The 15,039-nt window shown below is 42.3% G+C and overlaps 1 protein-coding gene across 1 annotated transcript; it reads right to left on the bottom strand.

Moving 5' to 3' along the window:
• Nucleotides 1-715: 715 nt before the first annotated feature.
• Nucleotides 716-5,764, bottom strand: LOC125721438 (uncharacterized). Its single transcript, XM_048997344.1, has 3 exons — nt 5,738-5,764; nt 4,893-4,990; nt 716-3,377 (listed from the first exon to the last, which is right to left on the bottom strand). The coding sequence occupies exons 2-3, from the start codon at nt 4,898-4,900 to the stop codon at nt 2,612-2,614; spliced, it is 774 nt and encodes a 257-aa protein (XP_048853301.1). The 5' UTR covers nt 4,901-4,990; nt 5,738-5,764; the 3' UTR covers nt 716-2,611.
• Between the last annotated feature and the right edge of the window lie 9,275 nt (nt 5,765-15,039).

Genomic DNA, 15,039 nt, shown 5'->3' with positions numbered 1-15,039 from the left:
ATGCACTCCACACATTAATGTCAAATGAGAGTATAATTTTCTTTACATGCACTATTAAGTATTAACATGGTCTATATGAGTAATTATGTAACTAATATTAAATAAATTTAAAGAATATATACCATGCAGTGTTGGCCTCCCATCTGCAGGGTAGGCCACACGAATCCCAGCCATAGTCTGTGCCTATGTGTATAGACTTTGCATGTCCTGAATATGTCACATTAGACATGGATTGATATCAAGCTTGGTACTTCATGATTAAAGCTAAATCAATAACGTAAAACATTCCCATTTAAATATTCAATTGCTTGGAAAAAGGCCTATTTACCAATTAAACCAGTAGCAATAGCACATAAATCCATTAAATACACAGATTAAGTTTAATTTGGTCTCAGATATTACAAAACCTCATGAATAACACACTGACATTAGGTCCATATATTTGTGTGTTTTTTTTCCCATTAGCCCAGCCTACTTATTGTCTCTGGGGAAAAGGATACGAATGAACTCGCATGTACGCTAAACATGACTTTATACACAAACACGGAATGTAGTGTCCAGTGTTCAAACTCATTGATTTCAGGTCATTTTCACCTGTTGAAATGATTGAAGACAACAAAAAGATCATTTAAAGCATGAATTCATTTATTTTCTAATTAGATGTCAGCAAAACATTAAACATTTGTATGTAGTAATTGCAAGAAAACAAAAAGAAAACAAAATGTACCATTTTAAGTTTCTGGTACTGTGACATAACACTGATATCAGCGCATTGAACAACGCTACACATGACAGGCTAAACTATTCCTTCTAAGCTAGGTATCCTAAACTCAGTACGTCCAAACAAAAGCAAAAACAGAAATACTGTCACAGGTCCAGGGCGGATTGAGAGCGACAGCGTGTCATGGAGCAAGCAGAAACAGAGAGCGGACGACTCACTCAGGGATTCAAAGGAGGAAAGGGGAAAAACACTAGAGACACTAATAAAAACAAAAGCAGACCACGAGGGGTCAAAAACAAGACAAGGAACAACAGTAATCAAATAAGAAATCGGTCGGTGGGTCACAAGCTTTTTTTTTTTTTTTCCCTCCACCACCCCCCCTCTGCGGAGGACCACTTTATTGTGCCCGAGATGTTATTTCAGGTGGAGTCTAGGACCCAACCTGACACGTGTGTATAGACAAACAGGCACACACATATACAAGCATACGTTCCCACCCTCATGCAGACATAAACAAATATTTACACATTCACCCAACATTTAGACACACAGAAATGAACGCTGTACACATACTCTCACTCCCCATATATACTCTATGTGGACCCCTATTTTTCCTCTGGCGAGGAGACCAGAAGATCACCCCGGACCCCGCAGTAGCCGAGAAGCCCACCAGCCCAGACCCCGACCAGACGGCCAGCTCTTCCTCTCAGCCCCAAATGGCGAACAGGGAACGGGGGTGTGAAAAGACCCCATGCCCCCCTTCGCCCGCTCAAATGTGGTGTTGGTGTGTGTTGTTCTAAAGTGCTTTTAAAACAGGTGAAGGGCATGGCACTAACCACCCCCGGCCGACCAACAGCTGGTGTTAGCTCGGCCTCTCCCCAGAGCCCTCAATGTCTATGTGTGATTAAAATTGAGATGTGGGCCCTGGCACCAGAGGTAAGGCTGAATGAACAGACCGCCCTCTGGATGCCATTCTGTGTGCCCATCCCCAACGCCCTAAATGTATGTGTCATGAGAGAGTAAGTAATGAGAGTGTCTACGTTGTAGTGTATGAATGAGGTACAGGTGGTCGCGAGGGGACAGAGGAGGAATACCTACCCTGCATCCCAGCAACGCACCTACACCTCAAAGCCCTACATGTGTGGTGGTGTGATGGAGCGGGAGGAGGGAAGCATTTAGGGATGGGGAGGAAAGGAATGGGGGGGGGGCAAAATACCTCCCCCCCCGGAGCCAGCTCCCCCGCTGACCCCCATAGGCAATCCCCGTTCCCCGAAATCCATCCAGGGAGGGGGGCCCAGGCCCATCCAGACCGGGGCCCAAGGCAGCAGCACCACCGGGCCCCACAGAGCCCAAGGCGCCCCACCGGACCCCACTACAAAGGAAAAGCTACCCCCGCCCCAGCATTCAGTCAACTCCCAGACTGCATAAGACAAAAGACATCCAAAGACATTGTACCTCTCTGAAAGGTAGAAACGTTTCACCGCTCGTCCAAGCAGCTTTGCATGTGCAAATGCACAACCCCTCACTCAACAGAGGTAGAGGCATTAGGCACAACCTGTCTCCAATTTAACCTGCGGCCCTCTCATCATTTGCCAAAACAAAAATAATTCCCAGGAAAAAAACAGACCCAATTCACACCTCCACCAGGTGGACCACCCTTAACGACCCACTCTACTGGAGTAGGAGGGACTGGTTACATCTACCCGCAACTCCCCCCCCCCCACTTTGTTTCACTCAATGAGCCCCCTTAGACTACTTACCCAGGAGGATAAATATGTGGACACTTACTACCTCCCTCAGTCTGAAGAAGCTGCTTGGATAGGCAGCGAAACGTTTCTAACTTTCAGAGACAAGTCCAGTTGCCACGAGTCAACCACCAGAGAGTATGGTCTAAGGTTGCCTGGTCCTTCTGTTCCTCTGTGGTGAAGGGTACCTTAAGGGTACCTTCACCACATTGCCATTTGACACTGACACCTTCACATTGCCTGCTTCTAAATCGCCAACGATCAGTTCTTCCAATAATAATTTGTCCACCTTAGTTTCAACAATATCCAAATTTATAGCATTCAGCTGGAATTCACTGTTTATAACTTCTACTGCCACATCCACAATTTCCAATTCAAATGCTTTTTCAAAAGCCTTTTCTCTAATCTCCTCCACTTTGACTTCTCCAATTTGTACTTGTACAATTTCAAAATCAAATTTACTTTGATCTAAATATTCGAGATCAAACTGGCAGAGGTCTACCAGCACAGCTCCTATCTCCAGACTGTCTCGATGGTTGTCTACAGGCTTTATGGAGATTGTCCTGTTATTTATCACAAAAGCCTCCAACCCATGTACATCTATCCCCTTATCCCTCCCAAACTGGCTAGTGGGTGGAGTTACTTGGGAGCACTCCTCTTCATCACCCCAGCAGATGATCTCTTCCCACTTGTCCCAGGCTGCCCAATAAGCATCATCCGTCCAGCTAACTGCCTTGGCAATTCGCCTTCGGGAATGTGACTCGGTGGAACTGTCAGCCTGGTCAGAAGGTGATTCTGCTGGGGAGCACAGCTCTTTCTCATCTCCCCAGTCAATCACCTCTCCCCACTTGTCCCAAGTTGCCCAGTATCTGTCATCGCTCCAGCAAACAGCTTTCTCCATTCGTCTGATTCTGAATGAGGAAAAACAACATACAGGCAATGCAATGGAGCTGTCAGTCACTCCTGACATGTGGACTACACTTCTGCACTGACCCACACCTTCCCAATCAACAACCGCATTACTGCACAGGCAGAGCTGCTATCTTTGGTCAGCTGGCTGGCGTGAGATTCTCAATTCCAGACAAGTCTGCACATTCATCTCCATATGTGTAACAGTCTTACTACCTTGTAAATAGTCTGGAGGGTTTGCAGACTACCCCAACACTTTTGATGGAGCTAATTTTAGGTTTATAATGGAACAAAACAGATTGACTACAAGACATCTTGAGTGAGGGTTGGCAACCCTGCATATGACACTAACTAACCTGCACATAAAATTTAAATATAATCCAAACAATATACTGAATTTTACACAAACATATTTCAATATACAGTCATACCTCGGCTCACGAACTTAGTTCCTGACCTGAAAAGTGCGTGACCTCAATCAATTTCTCCCATTTCAAATAATGTAAATATGTATTATGTTCAATATGTTTAAACCTCAGAAACGCTGAATTTCCTTCAATTTTTAATATTTTTCTGTGATCAAGAATCCATCCATCCATTTTCCAAACCGCTTATCCTACTGGGTTGCCTATCCCGGAAGCAATGGGCACAAGGCAGGGAAAAATCGAGGATGGGGGGGCCAGCCCATTGCAGGGCACACTCACACACCATTCACTCACACATGCACTCCTACGGGCAATTTAGGAAGTACCCGGAGGAAAGCCCACGACGACATGGGGAGAACGCGACCAAGAATATAGACTTAAATTAAAATAACCTTACTTGTAACAAATAATGCTGTTGGCACGTCAAACTGTCGGTGCAGCGGTAAGAAAATCGGGAGAAGACTAACAATAATAGAGGATTTATAAATGGAAAAATAAGTTCACACAACACGTTATTCACCATGAACTAGGACATATCGCCGACTTTCTCTTTAGGTCACTCTATACATACATATATACACTTCGAGCACGCGCAGTACAACTCAACACCCCCTACCATACAATCAAATCATTACAGACTGTGCACATATAACTGAGAGCATACATTTACATTTACATGCTAACAAATGCTAAATTAAATAAAACATTAAAACTGAGCATACGCTGGTCGCTCAAAAGAACCACAAAACATCCCCCCAAAAAACTAAACAATCAACATTAAAAGACTAAGTAACAGTCAAATGCAGTAATTTCGAAAATATTATGTTTTTTTATTATTATACTGGACATTTCTTCGCGTTTCGGGTGGTTCTTTGGGGAGCTTTCATTGGACCCTTTTCGGGACGTTTGTGTGTTCGCGGCCCGAAACACGGTTCGACAACCGGTACAAAACATTTTGGAACATCTGGTTCGTAACTCGATTTATTCGTGATCAGGACTGTTCGTGGGTCGAGGTACCACTGTACATACAAAGACAGATACTAAATAATAAGATAAGTTATACGATAAAATGGGAGCAGAAATGCAACGTACCTTGCCATCTTGGTGCAGAAAAGCAAGTGAAGCCGCGTCTTTCAAACCGGTAGCTTCCCACGTGCGGAGGCATCAAATGTAACCAAGCAACAACATAACTAAATAATAACATCATAATACGTATAGTTGTTATATAATAATGACAGTTTTATAAGTTTTTTATTTACTAATAGAAGTAAATAAGAAAAAAATTGTGTAAGAACTGCAAAGCAAGAATATAGTAGTAAGCATGAATCACACATTCAGCTCTGGATAATATCAGACAATGACTTAAAGACACGTGAAATGAACTGCACTCTTGGAGTCTGTCTCTCCCCAAAGCACTATGCACGGTAACTTGTTTAATATGGGAATTATAAAATGACACTTTGGTAACATTGCAAACTGTTGTATCGCGATACATAGCGATCAATATGTCGAACTGACACGCCCAGCTCGTACGATCCTCAGGTGTGCCACGCCCCCCTGATTATCCACGTGTGCTTCCCCATTATACCCAGCTGTGTCCGATTATTTTCGCCCAGTCCTGTCTATTTCAGTCCATGTCTTGCTTTCGTTCCTGGTCCGTCATTGATGTTAGTTAGTCGATGTTCGTGCTTCGTCCCGGTTTAGTGCTAATAAATCCCAGTTTCCCCGTGTTCTGCCTGCCTGTTTCCTGCCCGTGCGATCGCGCTCGCAACCAGCCCAAATCCTGATATGAACAAGGTTATACATCACACAAGCTTCCCACAAGAACCTGTAATTAGACTAAGCGCGTACCACACTGGGCCCGGCTGCCTTATACGGCAACCGAGCACGATCGCATCCCGCCCCCCTCCCCAGTTCTGCCCCCGTGTTGCACTTACTGGTCCGGACGCGAGCACGTTTTGTCGTCAACCTGCAACTTTTTGTGTGAAAGAAACATAAGAAGCAAAGCTGTGTACCACAGTAGGGTAGAATTCATGGTTAATTTCGTGGCTTATTTGGGGCGGTTTTGAGTATGATGACACACACAGATTTGTCAAGTATACAAAGCAGAGGTTTTTATTTATTCGTGCTGCACGTATAGGAAGATCCACACTTTATCAAATATCTCAGGCAGACTGATGCTGCGCGGGATACCGGTGCCAAAAACGTATTCTGGTACCGCATTTTTGAAAGCTGTTCGGTATTACATTACATTACATTTCTTTAGTACTTGTACTAATTACACTATTTTCGCTTCCGCTAACTATGGGATCATGACGATGGACTCTATATAGCAAAACCACTGCCGAAACTAAGTTATACACTAAGTTAGATCTGCACCCATCATGCTATATAAAATACTAAAACGTCAGCTAGTTAAATATGATGTCCATAGCTTCACGTCAGTGATTTATGTCAGGGATATACATTGACGTCATCAAAGTTTGATGTTTGAATAATAAATAGATAATAAAGCATAATGTGCTGCGTGGGAAGTGTTTTATATGTGATCAGGTCATCAGAGCTGTATTATGGGATGTCACCAAGACAGGTAATGCTAATACTTAAAAGTAAATAGCATAATCATACAATGATAAGAAAGAGAATAAGGCAAAAACATTTCTTGAAATTTGGCCTGAGGGTGGCGCTAGAGTGATGGATGGATTGAACCCAAATTTGGTATGAATAGTTGGAACTGACCTCTATCGATGTGCCAAATTTCAAAAAAGTTGCCAATCAGCTCTATGGGCTGCCATAGACTCCCATGGCAAAAAGCATAATAATAGTGAAAACTACTAAAAACTATAGGTATCCTAATAACAATAGACTGTCATCTCTAAATTGCCCAGAGTGTGTGAGTGAGTGCATTCCCTGCAATGGACTGGCATCCCATCCAAAAGTATACCATTGTGTCCTATGCTACCTGGGATAAGCTCCAGGCCCTCGTCTCCAGGATATGCGGTACGAGGATGGATGAATAACAATCATGTTTATTTCAATTTCAATTATTTGCAAATATAAACATGTACCAAGGATAATAGCAATAAATACAGTATGCCAAAATAAATGCTAGAGGAGAATCCTGCAATTCCTGCCCCAGTCCTGGGTCTGGGGAGTTTATTCTCACTGAGATTGCATAGGATTCCTCTGGCTGCTGTTTTTCTCCCGTACACGTGAAGTGCTACTTCTTCATTGCCCACATGTGAGCCAGTATGTGAGCCCTGATCCGGGCTACCATCCCGCCCAAGGCATTTCCTCTGTATGCTGCTTCCTGCAGCCCTGCAGTGGATAAAAGGAAAGGACAATGGTTTGTTGATTTATAGCACATATATTATTATATTTTATATTGTTCAAATATACATTACTCAGTAATAACTCAGTAACTACTCAAGTACAAATGATGAACAAATACAGTAACTGTTATGATTAAGAATGAACGAACGTGGGATCAGTATATAACTAATACTTTCTGGTTAATTAATAAATTAAGTAAGAGTGTACTACTTCAGGGGCGGCATGGTGGTGCTGTCATGCCCGGCTCGTACGATCCTCGTGTGTGTCACGCCCCCTGATTACCCATGTGTGCTTCCCTGATCTTGCCAAGCTGTGTCCAATTATTTTCGCCCAATCTCATCTATTTCAGTCCATGTCTTGCCTTAATTTCTGGTCTGTCATTGATGTTAGTTAGTCTTAGTGTTGTCTGCTCCGTCCCGATCCCGAATAAATCCTCGTTTTCCCCGTACTCCGCCTGCTTCCTGCCCGCTTGTCAGCCTGTGCGCACTACCCGCTTTAACCAGCGAACTCTGACAGGTGCACTGGTTAGCACTGTTGCCTCACACCTCTGGGACCCGGGTTCGAGTCTCCGCCTGGGTCACATGTGTGTGGAGTTTGCATGTTCTCCCCATGTCGTCGTGGGGTTTCCCCCCACAGCCCAAAATCATGCTGAGGCTAACTGGAGTTGCTAAATTGCCCGTAGGTGTGTGTGTGAGAGTGAATGGTGTGTGAGTGTGCCCTGCGACGAGCTGGCCCCTCATACTGGGTTGTTCCCTGCCTTGTGCACATTGCTTCCGGGATAGGCTCCGGACCCCCCGCGACCCAGTAGGATAAGCGGTTTGGAAAATAGATGGATGGATATACTATGACATTATTTGTGCCCCCTCAAGTAAAGTGTTGCTCCTAACTCATCTGCTCTTTTTATATGTTGTTAAAACATACTGAATTAATCCCTGCAAGAAATTCTTTGAGGGGGTTAGAGAGAAAATGCAGGAGACTGAATCCAGGACCTCAGCTATATCTTTTTTAAGTGTTTACGTGTAAACAGTCAAGACTTAACTATATGGGCTCATACTAAAATTAAAAATTCATGGCAAAGTGTTACTCCATTTTGAACAATATGAGCAGAGTATGCACAACCTTTTTATGTGAGACACAGCTATATGCACTATATATTTGTGCTTCCCCTAGACTTCCTGAGACCTTAAATAGTGTGACATTTGCAATAGCGAAAGCCTTCGTTTTAAAGATGACTTTTCATGTTTTCACTTGAAATCATGTGGAAAGATCACATCTCCACCCACAAAGCTCTTTTATATTTCCTGAGAGCCTGCTCCAGTGGGCTCTTGGGCAGGCAATATTGTATGTTACAGACCAATAAAGGAGGATCACTGTTTGAGGGTACTATTATAGCACTTGAATTATATTACTTATTATCCTCAGTCTTGATAGAATGGTACACTTCATTGATAAGGACCTACAGTGGTCTGTCAGTAAACCTACAGCTTGGACCACTACCTTAATTTCAGATCAGGTCAGGTCAGGTTGGGGAGATTGCACTGGAATAGGGTAGTAGGGACCCTGCGAGCTGGATCACCCTCAGGGAATCATGCCACATGGTCATAGTGCTGTACCTGACACTTACAATGCAGGTAACCTGACTCACGCGGGACTCCCTGAGCAACCGCTCATTTGACACGAAGTCAAACCACTGGTACCCAAGGATTCTCCGAAGAGACACAGTACCAAAGGAGTCCAGTCTTCATCTCTGGTCACTGGATAACGTCCATGTCTAGCAGCCACACAGCAAAATAAGCAGCACCAGGAGTCTAAAGACCTTCACCGTCTTACAAAAATATCAGGAGTGCCACAGACCCCATTCCAGCGATTACATGACCCCCATGCTCTCCCAATCCATCTACTGACATGATAGGAAGAGGCACGAGAGACATGAATGTCACTGCTGAGGTAAGTGATCCTCTCAAGGTTGACATTCTCTCTTTTTCTGAACTACATTTCACTGTAAACAATACATCTACTGTAGATTCCCATTCATATTCCATTACTGCTTCTCCAGTACAGGGAACTGCTGTGCTGGGAGCTTACAACAGGACCCAAGGTACCCAGAGTAGTATACACACAGTCACAGTTCACACAGTCTGTTGATGGAAACTAGTGAACACAGAAAATTTGCAACATTATACTGATTTTTTGTCAGGGTCAGAACTGAACTCACAGCTCCGTAATTGTGGGGCCATGGTGTTACTCACTGAGCAAAACAAGCTCATGTCTGGATGTCTGCAAAGACCCCTATGAAGAGAAACAGAGAGGACCCTGTAACTTTGCCTGGATTAGGGTTAACAGGGTCCTGCCCAGGGGCGATTTTAGCCCATTTTTGGGGGCTGCTTCAGTACCCCCAAAATGAATAAAAGCACCCCCAAAGATTTCTAAAGATTTCTAACTTTTTTTGACAGTTCATGCTGTTTATGTGAGACAGTATTAAAATATGAAAAATCATTCAGATGTAATATTTTAATAACTAGTATAGATAGCCCCCCAGCCCCGAAAAATGGTTCGTTCCAGCTTCACTCTCCGCTACTCTGACTGGCTCCAGCGCTCCTGCCAGAGCAATGGTGGCTGAGACGCATTGCAGCGGTGGTGTGAGTACTTGGCTTAAAACAGGACATGTTAGCTGCATTTAACCTTCAGTAACTCTTTCTTTATATAGTTAGGTAGTAGGAGTCTGACCATGTCTCTTATTAGCTGAAAAACATTACCTTCACAGGTAAACTGCAGTTTTGAAAACACGTTTTCTGACGATGTTTGCTACCCTACAATCCGCCCTACTCTGTAGGAAAATCAGCAACATTTTGACCGTCCTGTTGCTCCCATTGAAATTTATATAGCCTAAATCTACAAACTTAAATTGCCAACCGTTTCACCAGTCCTCTTTTAAATGGAACGAGAGAAGCTGGTTATTTTTTCATGTTCCGAATATTAAACCTAAGGTAGCTAACTGACTGGATGCCCATTAACTTTATAACTTCTGGTGTGTGTGTGTGTGTGTGTGTGTGTGTGTGTGTGTGTATTTTGCACAGAAAGACAGCCAGGTTCATAATGGATATTAAAAAAAAGGACGGGCATTCAGGTAAAAGTAGAAGATCATGATCTGTCAATCAAGAATAATGTTGGATCAGTGTTTAAATAGTCATATATTTTATTAAATGTACACGTGGTTTGGTTATTTGCCTTTTGATTGAAAGTACACTGAGAGAAGAGTTTTTTTATTAGTGATGTTAATAGTATTTTTTATATTAATGTAATTTCTTTATCTAATTGAATACAATCTATTTGTGTATGATTGTCAGTTCAAAGAGGGAGAGAGGAAAGAGCAGACAGTGAGGAGAAAGTACAAGGTCAGGAAGAACCAGGTAAGAAAACAAACAGGGAATAGTCAGTGATAGGCAAAACAGAAACTGTTAAACTGACAGAAAAAGATCCTAATTTTACTCATACAATCTGGAAGTTGTGTTCTCTCTATATTAAAGCTGCTATACAGAATCTGCAAAACAAACTGCGTTGAAGCAGTTTTTGCCTCTTTAACAATATTCCAACATAACATTATTATCATTAATTGGGCAGAATAAAATTAATGATATATTTTTCTGTGGTTCAGCCACAAATCTACAAAACCTCAGCCAATAGTAGGTAGGTCAACTTTTGGACCATCTAATCTGTATGACTGCCGCAGTACGTGCCCCCCACATTTGCAGAAAGTGCCAAACAGTGTCCTGGTGGAGTGAGGAGTTGTAAAGAGAAGCAGAGTGCTCAGTTTATATATATACTAAGAATGTTTTAAGCTAGTTTATTTCATAATTTCTGTACAGCAGCTTTAAATGTTTTCCAAAAGCACATAAACTTGCTTTATCAGTGTTTCTCAAACTTTTTACAGCGTGTACCACCTGAGAAAATGTTAATCTCTCCCAAGTACCACTATGAAAGCATGAAACTCATAAATCTTACAAGACAAAATTCCAATCTGTTCCTAAAATGAAAAGTTATGCTAAAAAGTAAGTTCATTAAGTCAGAATAAGTATCCTAAGAATGTGAAAATTTAGCAGGCTGACATTGAAACAAGAAGAAAAGGGAAGACAATGCTTAGTATATTCAAAATATGAATTTAGTATACTTTAGGTATTTTAATTCAAAGTTTTGTACTTTTTTGATTGAATTGTACATGTTTGAAGTATTTTTATTTTCAAAAGATGCTTATAACTTTCCTCCAAGTACCACAATGGGGAGCTCACGTACCAGGTACCACAGTTTGAGAATCATGATCTTATATCATTAGACTTCATTCTGAAATGTAAACAGGACACCTTCATTACATTTTCCTATTTATCGATATGATTTACTGTTTGGTTAATCTCATTACACAAGGAGGCGAAGAACAGGGAGAGACTCTGAGAAAGCAGACCAGGGAACAAGATGAGGAGAGGCAGAAAGAACCAACCAGGGAAAGAGATGAGGAGAGACAGACAGGGCAGAGTTCCAGTCAGCAATCCAAAGATGTGCAAGATATGGCTCTTGATTTGGGGGATAAGACTACTGGTCCTAAACAGTTAAAACTGTCCCAGTACCCTCTCACTCAGTTTGGCACACAAAAAAGATCCTTCCAAGAAAACTGGTTCAAAAGCTTTAAATGGTTAGAATATTCTTCCAAAAAAATGCTGCTTTCTGCTACGCTTGTCGAGTCTTTGCCAAAAGTCTTAGGTATGACACATTAGTGAACGATGGAGTCAGTAATTGGCAAAAGGCACTGAGCAAGTTTCAAAAACATGAATCCACTCAGTCACACAAGGACAGTGTAGTTTGTTGGAACAGCTACAAAGCAAGTCTGTCACAAGGCAATATTGTGGAACAGATAGAGGCAGCAAGTGCCGCAGAAGTAAGTGAAAGAAGGGAGTACCTAGAACGTATTGTGGCAGTGACCTGCTTTTTGGGGAAGCAAGGAATATCATTTAGAGGTCATGATGAAACAGAAGAGAGTGACAATAAAGGGAATTTCCGTGAGTGTATAAAACTTTTGGAAAAGTTTGATCGATTCTTGCAGAGGTACACACCCCCATCAAACACAACATACATCTCTTGTAGTAGTCAGAATGAGATGATTGAATGTTGTTCACAAAAGGTAACTGTAGCTATTGTTCATGAGATGACGGAATCACAGATGTATGCCATTATGGCTGATGAGGCCAGAGATGGAAAGACAGAACAGTTGGCCCTCTGTGTGAGGTATGTGTCTGTGGAAGTTAAAGAGAGCTTCCTAGCCCTGACAGAGATGCCAAAGTTTGATGCTGCCTCAATAAATGCTGCTATTGAGAATCAGCTGCAAGAAAAGGGAATTGAGCAGTTGAAATGTGTGGCACAGACCTATGATGGAGCAGCTGTCATGTCCGGAACAGTTGGGGGGGTGCAATCCCATTTTCAAAAGAAGCACCCTGAGGCAATATATGTTCATTGTTATGCACATGAGTTAAATCTCATCCTATGTCACACATGCAGAGCTGTTTCTAAAACTGTAGAGTTCTTTAACATGCTTGATAGTCTCCATTCCTTCTTTAGTGTGTCTCTTGTAAACCATCATAAGTTCATGGATACTCAGAAGAAATTAGGATTGGAGCAAAGTGAACTTGTGCAACTGTCAAACACACGCTGGGCATGCCAGGTTCGTTCAGTAACGGCTGTGCTTAACAACTTCCATGCCATAATTGAGTGCCTCTCCACTATAAACACACCTATTGCAGTGGGATTAAAGGCAAAACTCAGTAAATTCTCCTCAGTGTATTTGCTGATTGTTTTCAAGGATCTACTGTCTGTAACCGCATGTTTACACAGATACCTACAAAAGGAGACCATAGATATTGCCCAGGCACAGACATACAAAGATGCGGTGGTTGAGACTCTGAAGCAGAAGCGCAGTGATGCCACTGCTACTGATATTCATGCAAGGACAAAGGCTTTGTGTGAGGCAAACCAGATAGCTGTTTTGGAGCAGTCTTCTGGACAGAGGCAGAAACGAAAGAAAATGGATGGATTTGTTGTTGAGGCAACCTGTGGGGCAGGCAGTGAAGTCTGTGGCTCTTCTGTGTCAGAAGAGCTTAAAAGGAAATTGTTGTTTCCTTGTCTGGACAGAATGATCTCTGAACTTGAGAAGCGTTTTTCTGGTGTTAGTCAGGAATTGCTTAATGGGATTCAGGCCTGTAGTCCAACCTCAAACCAATTATTGTCTGAGCCTCATTTGTCAGCCCTGGCACTGCATTAGCATATTGAACTTCAGTTAGAGGAAGTTGCAGTTGCCAAAAACGTTTTGAAGCTCCAGAGTGAGGCTGGTGCCATTCCAGATATGTTAACATTATACAAACTTCTGGATAAGAAGATCTTCCCCACACTGAAAACTGTTATTCAGGTTGCCCTAACAATCCCAGTTAGCAGCTGTTGCTGTGAGAGATCTTTCAGTGTCTTGCGTCGGCTCCATACCTGGCTGAGAAGGACCATGGGTCAAAGCAGACTCCAGACTTTTGCTTTTCTTACACAAATTTTGGAATTAAATTGTTAAAATGTACAAAACAGTCATGTCATGTTTTTTGACAAGGACCCAGGTGTTGTGTATTAAGCACAACTATGTTCGGAATTAATTTTAAGCAGACAACTGGAAGGACACAAGACGCAGAATGGTAAAAAGAAATGTATATCTTTTATTTACGAACCAAACAAAACCCTACACGAGCCATCCACTCTCAGCTACAGGTGGGAAGAATTAGCGCCCCTCGTGGCACAGTATGAATGTACATATTGACCGGAACAACCGATAAAAGCCCACCACAGGGGGTTACCAAAATAGAAGTCTTCTTCTACATTAACCTCTCAAAATAAAGAAATCATTCCTCTCTGTGTTGGAACACCACACCAGGCACAGAGAAACTCTTAGGATTTAATAAAGAAATTTGCAGACTTGCACAGAGATGGTAAAATGATGACTGATGACGGAGACGAAGACAACAGACGAAAAGGACAGGGAGGAACAGGGGTTTAAATGCACAAAGGAGACAGTCAGATAGAACTCGGGACAACTGGAGACATTTAAGGATGCGGGGACTGAAAGAGGCAGGGAAAAAGTCTCATTGTGACGAGTAAAGTGTATCTTGCCTTGCTGGGCAGCTCCCTGGGTGCTCAGCACCCCCAAAGCTCTGAACCTAGAATCGCCCCTGCACTACAGTTTTGCAGTCTGTTCTGCCAAACAATGTATTAAAAAGTGTAGTGTTATACATGACACTGTAATTAATTCAAGAGATGTACAATCAAGTTATAATAGTGTGATTATCATAATCACACAAATATATGAATTCCTCCGATGCTGAATTAAACAACCATTCATGCTGTCCCTTATGTGAATTAGTAAAAATTCCCACATCTTTTTCACCATAGTCAGCCATTCTCTCCATAGTCATATGCAATTCCAATTCCCCCTTTTATTTATTTTATGGCAGACAGACAGCAGTGTTTCCCCTATCATTATATTAGGGTGCCCCCCGCAGAAGGTCAAGTTCATCTTATTTAATTACATTTTCTATATAGCGTCAGATCACAGCAGAAGTCATTTACTGTAAGGTTACCTTTACTATGGAAGAGCTCTATACATTGTCCTTTTAATAAACAGATTAAATAGCCTTTTGTTATTTATCTTATTTGCACAACAGCTTGTCATTTTTGTCTCTATACTAGAGGTGCCCAATACATCGATCGCGATCTACTGGTCGATCGCAAAGAGTGAGTAGATCGCATGACATAAAAAATAGAGGAAGGATGATGCGATCAACCGCGCCAGCTGCTGCAAAACTCCAGTAAGCAACCGAGTCGCCTCCAA

The sequence above is a fragment of the Brienomyrus brachyistius genome, unplaced genomic scaffold (genome assembly GCF_023856365.1).
Source record: "Brienomyrus brachyistius isolate T26 unplaced genomic scaffold, BBRACH_0.4 scaffold33, whole genome shotgun sequence".
Lineage (NCBI taxonomy): Eukaryota > Metazoa > Chordata > Actinopteri > Osteoglossiformes > Mormyridae > Brienomyrus > Brienomyrus brachyistius.
The sequence above is the reverse complement of the archived record's forward strand: the minus strand, read 5'-3'. Positions and strand labels throughout refer to the sequence as shown.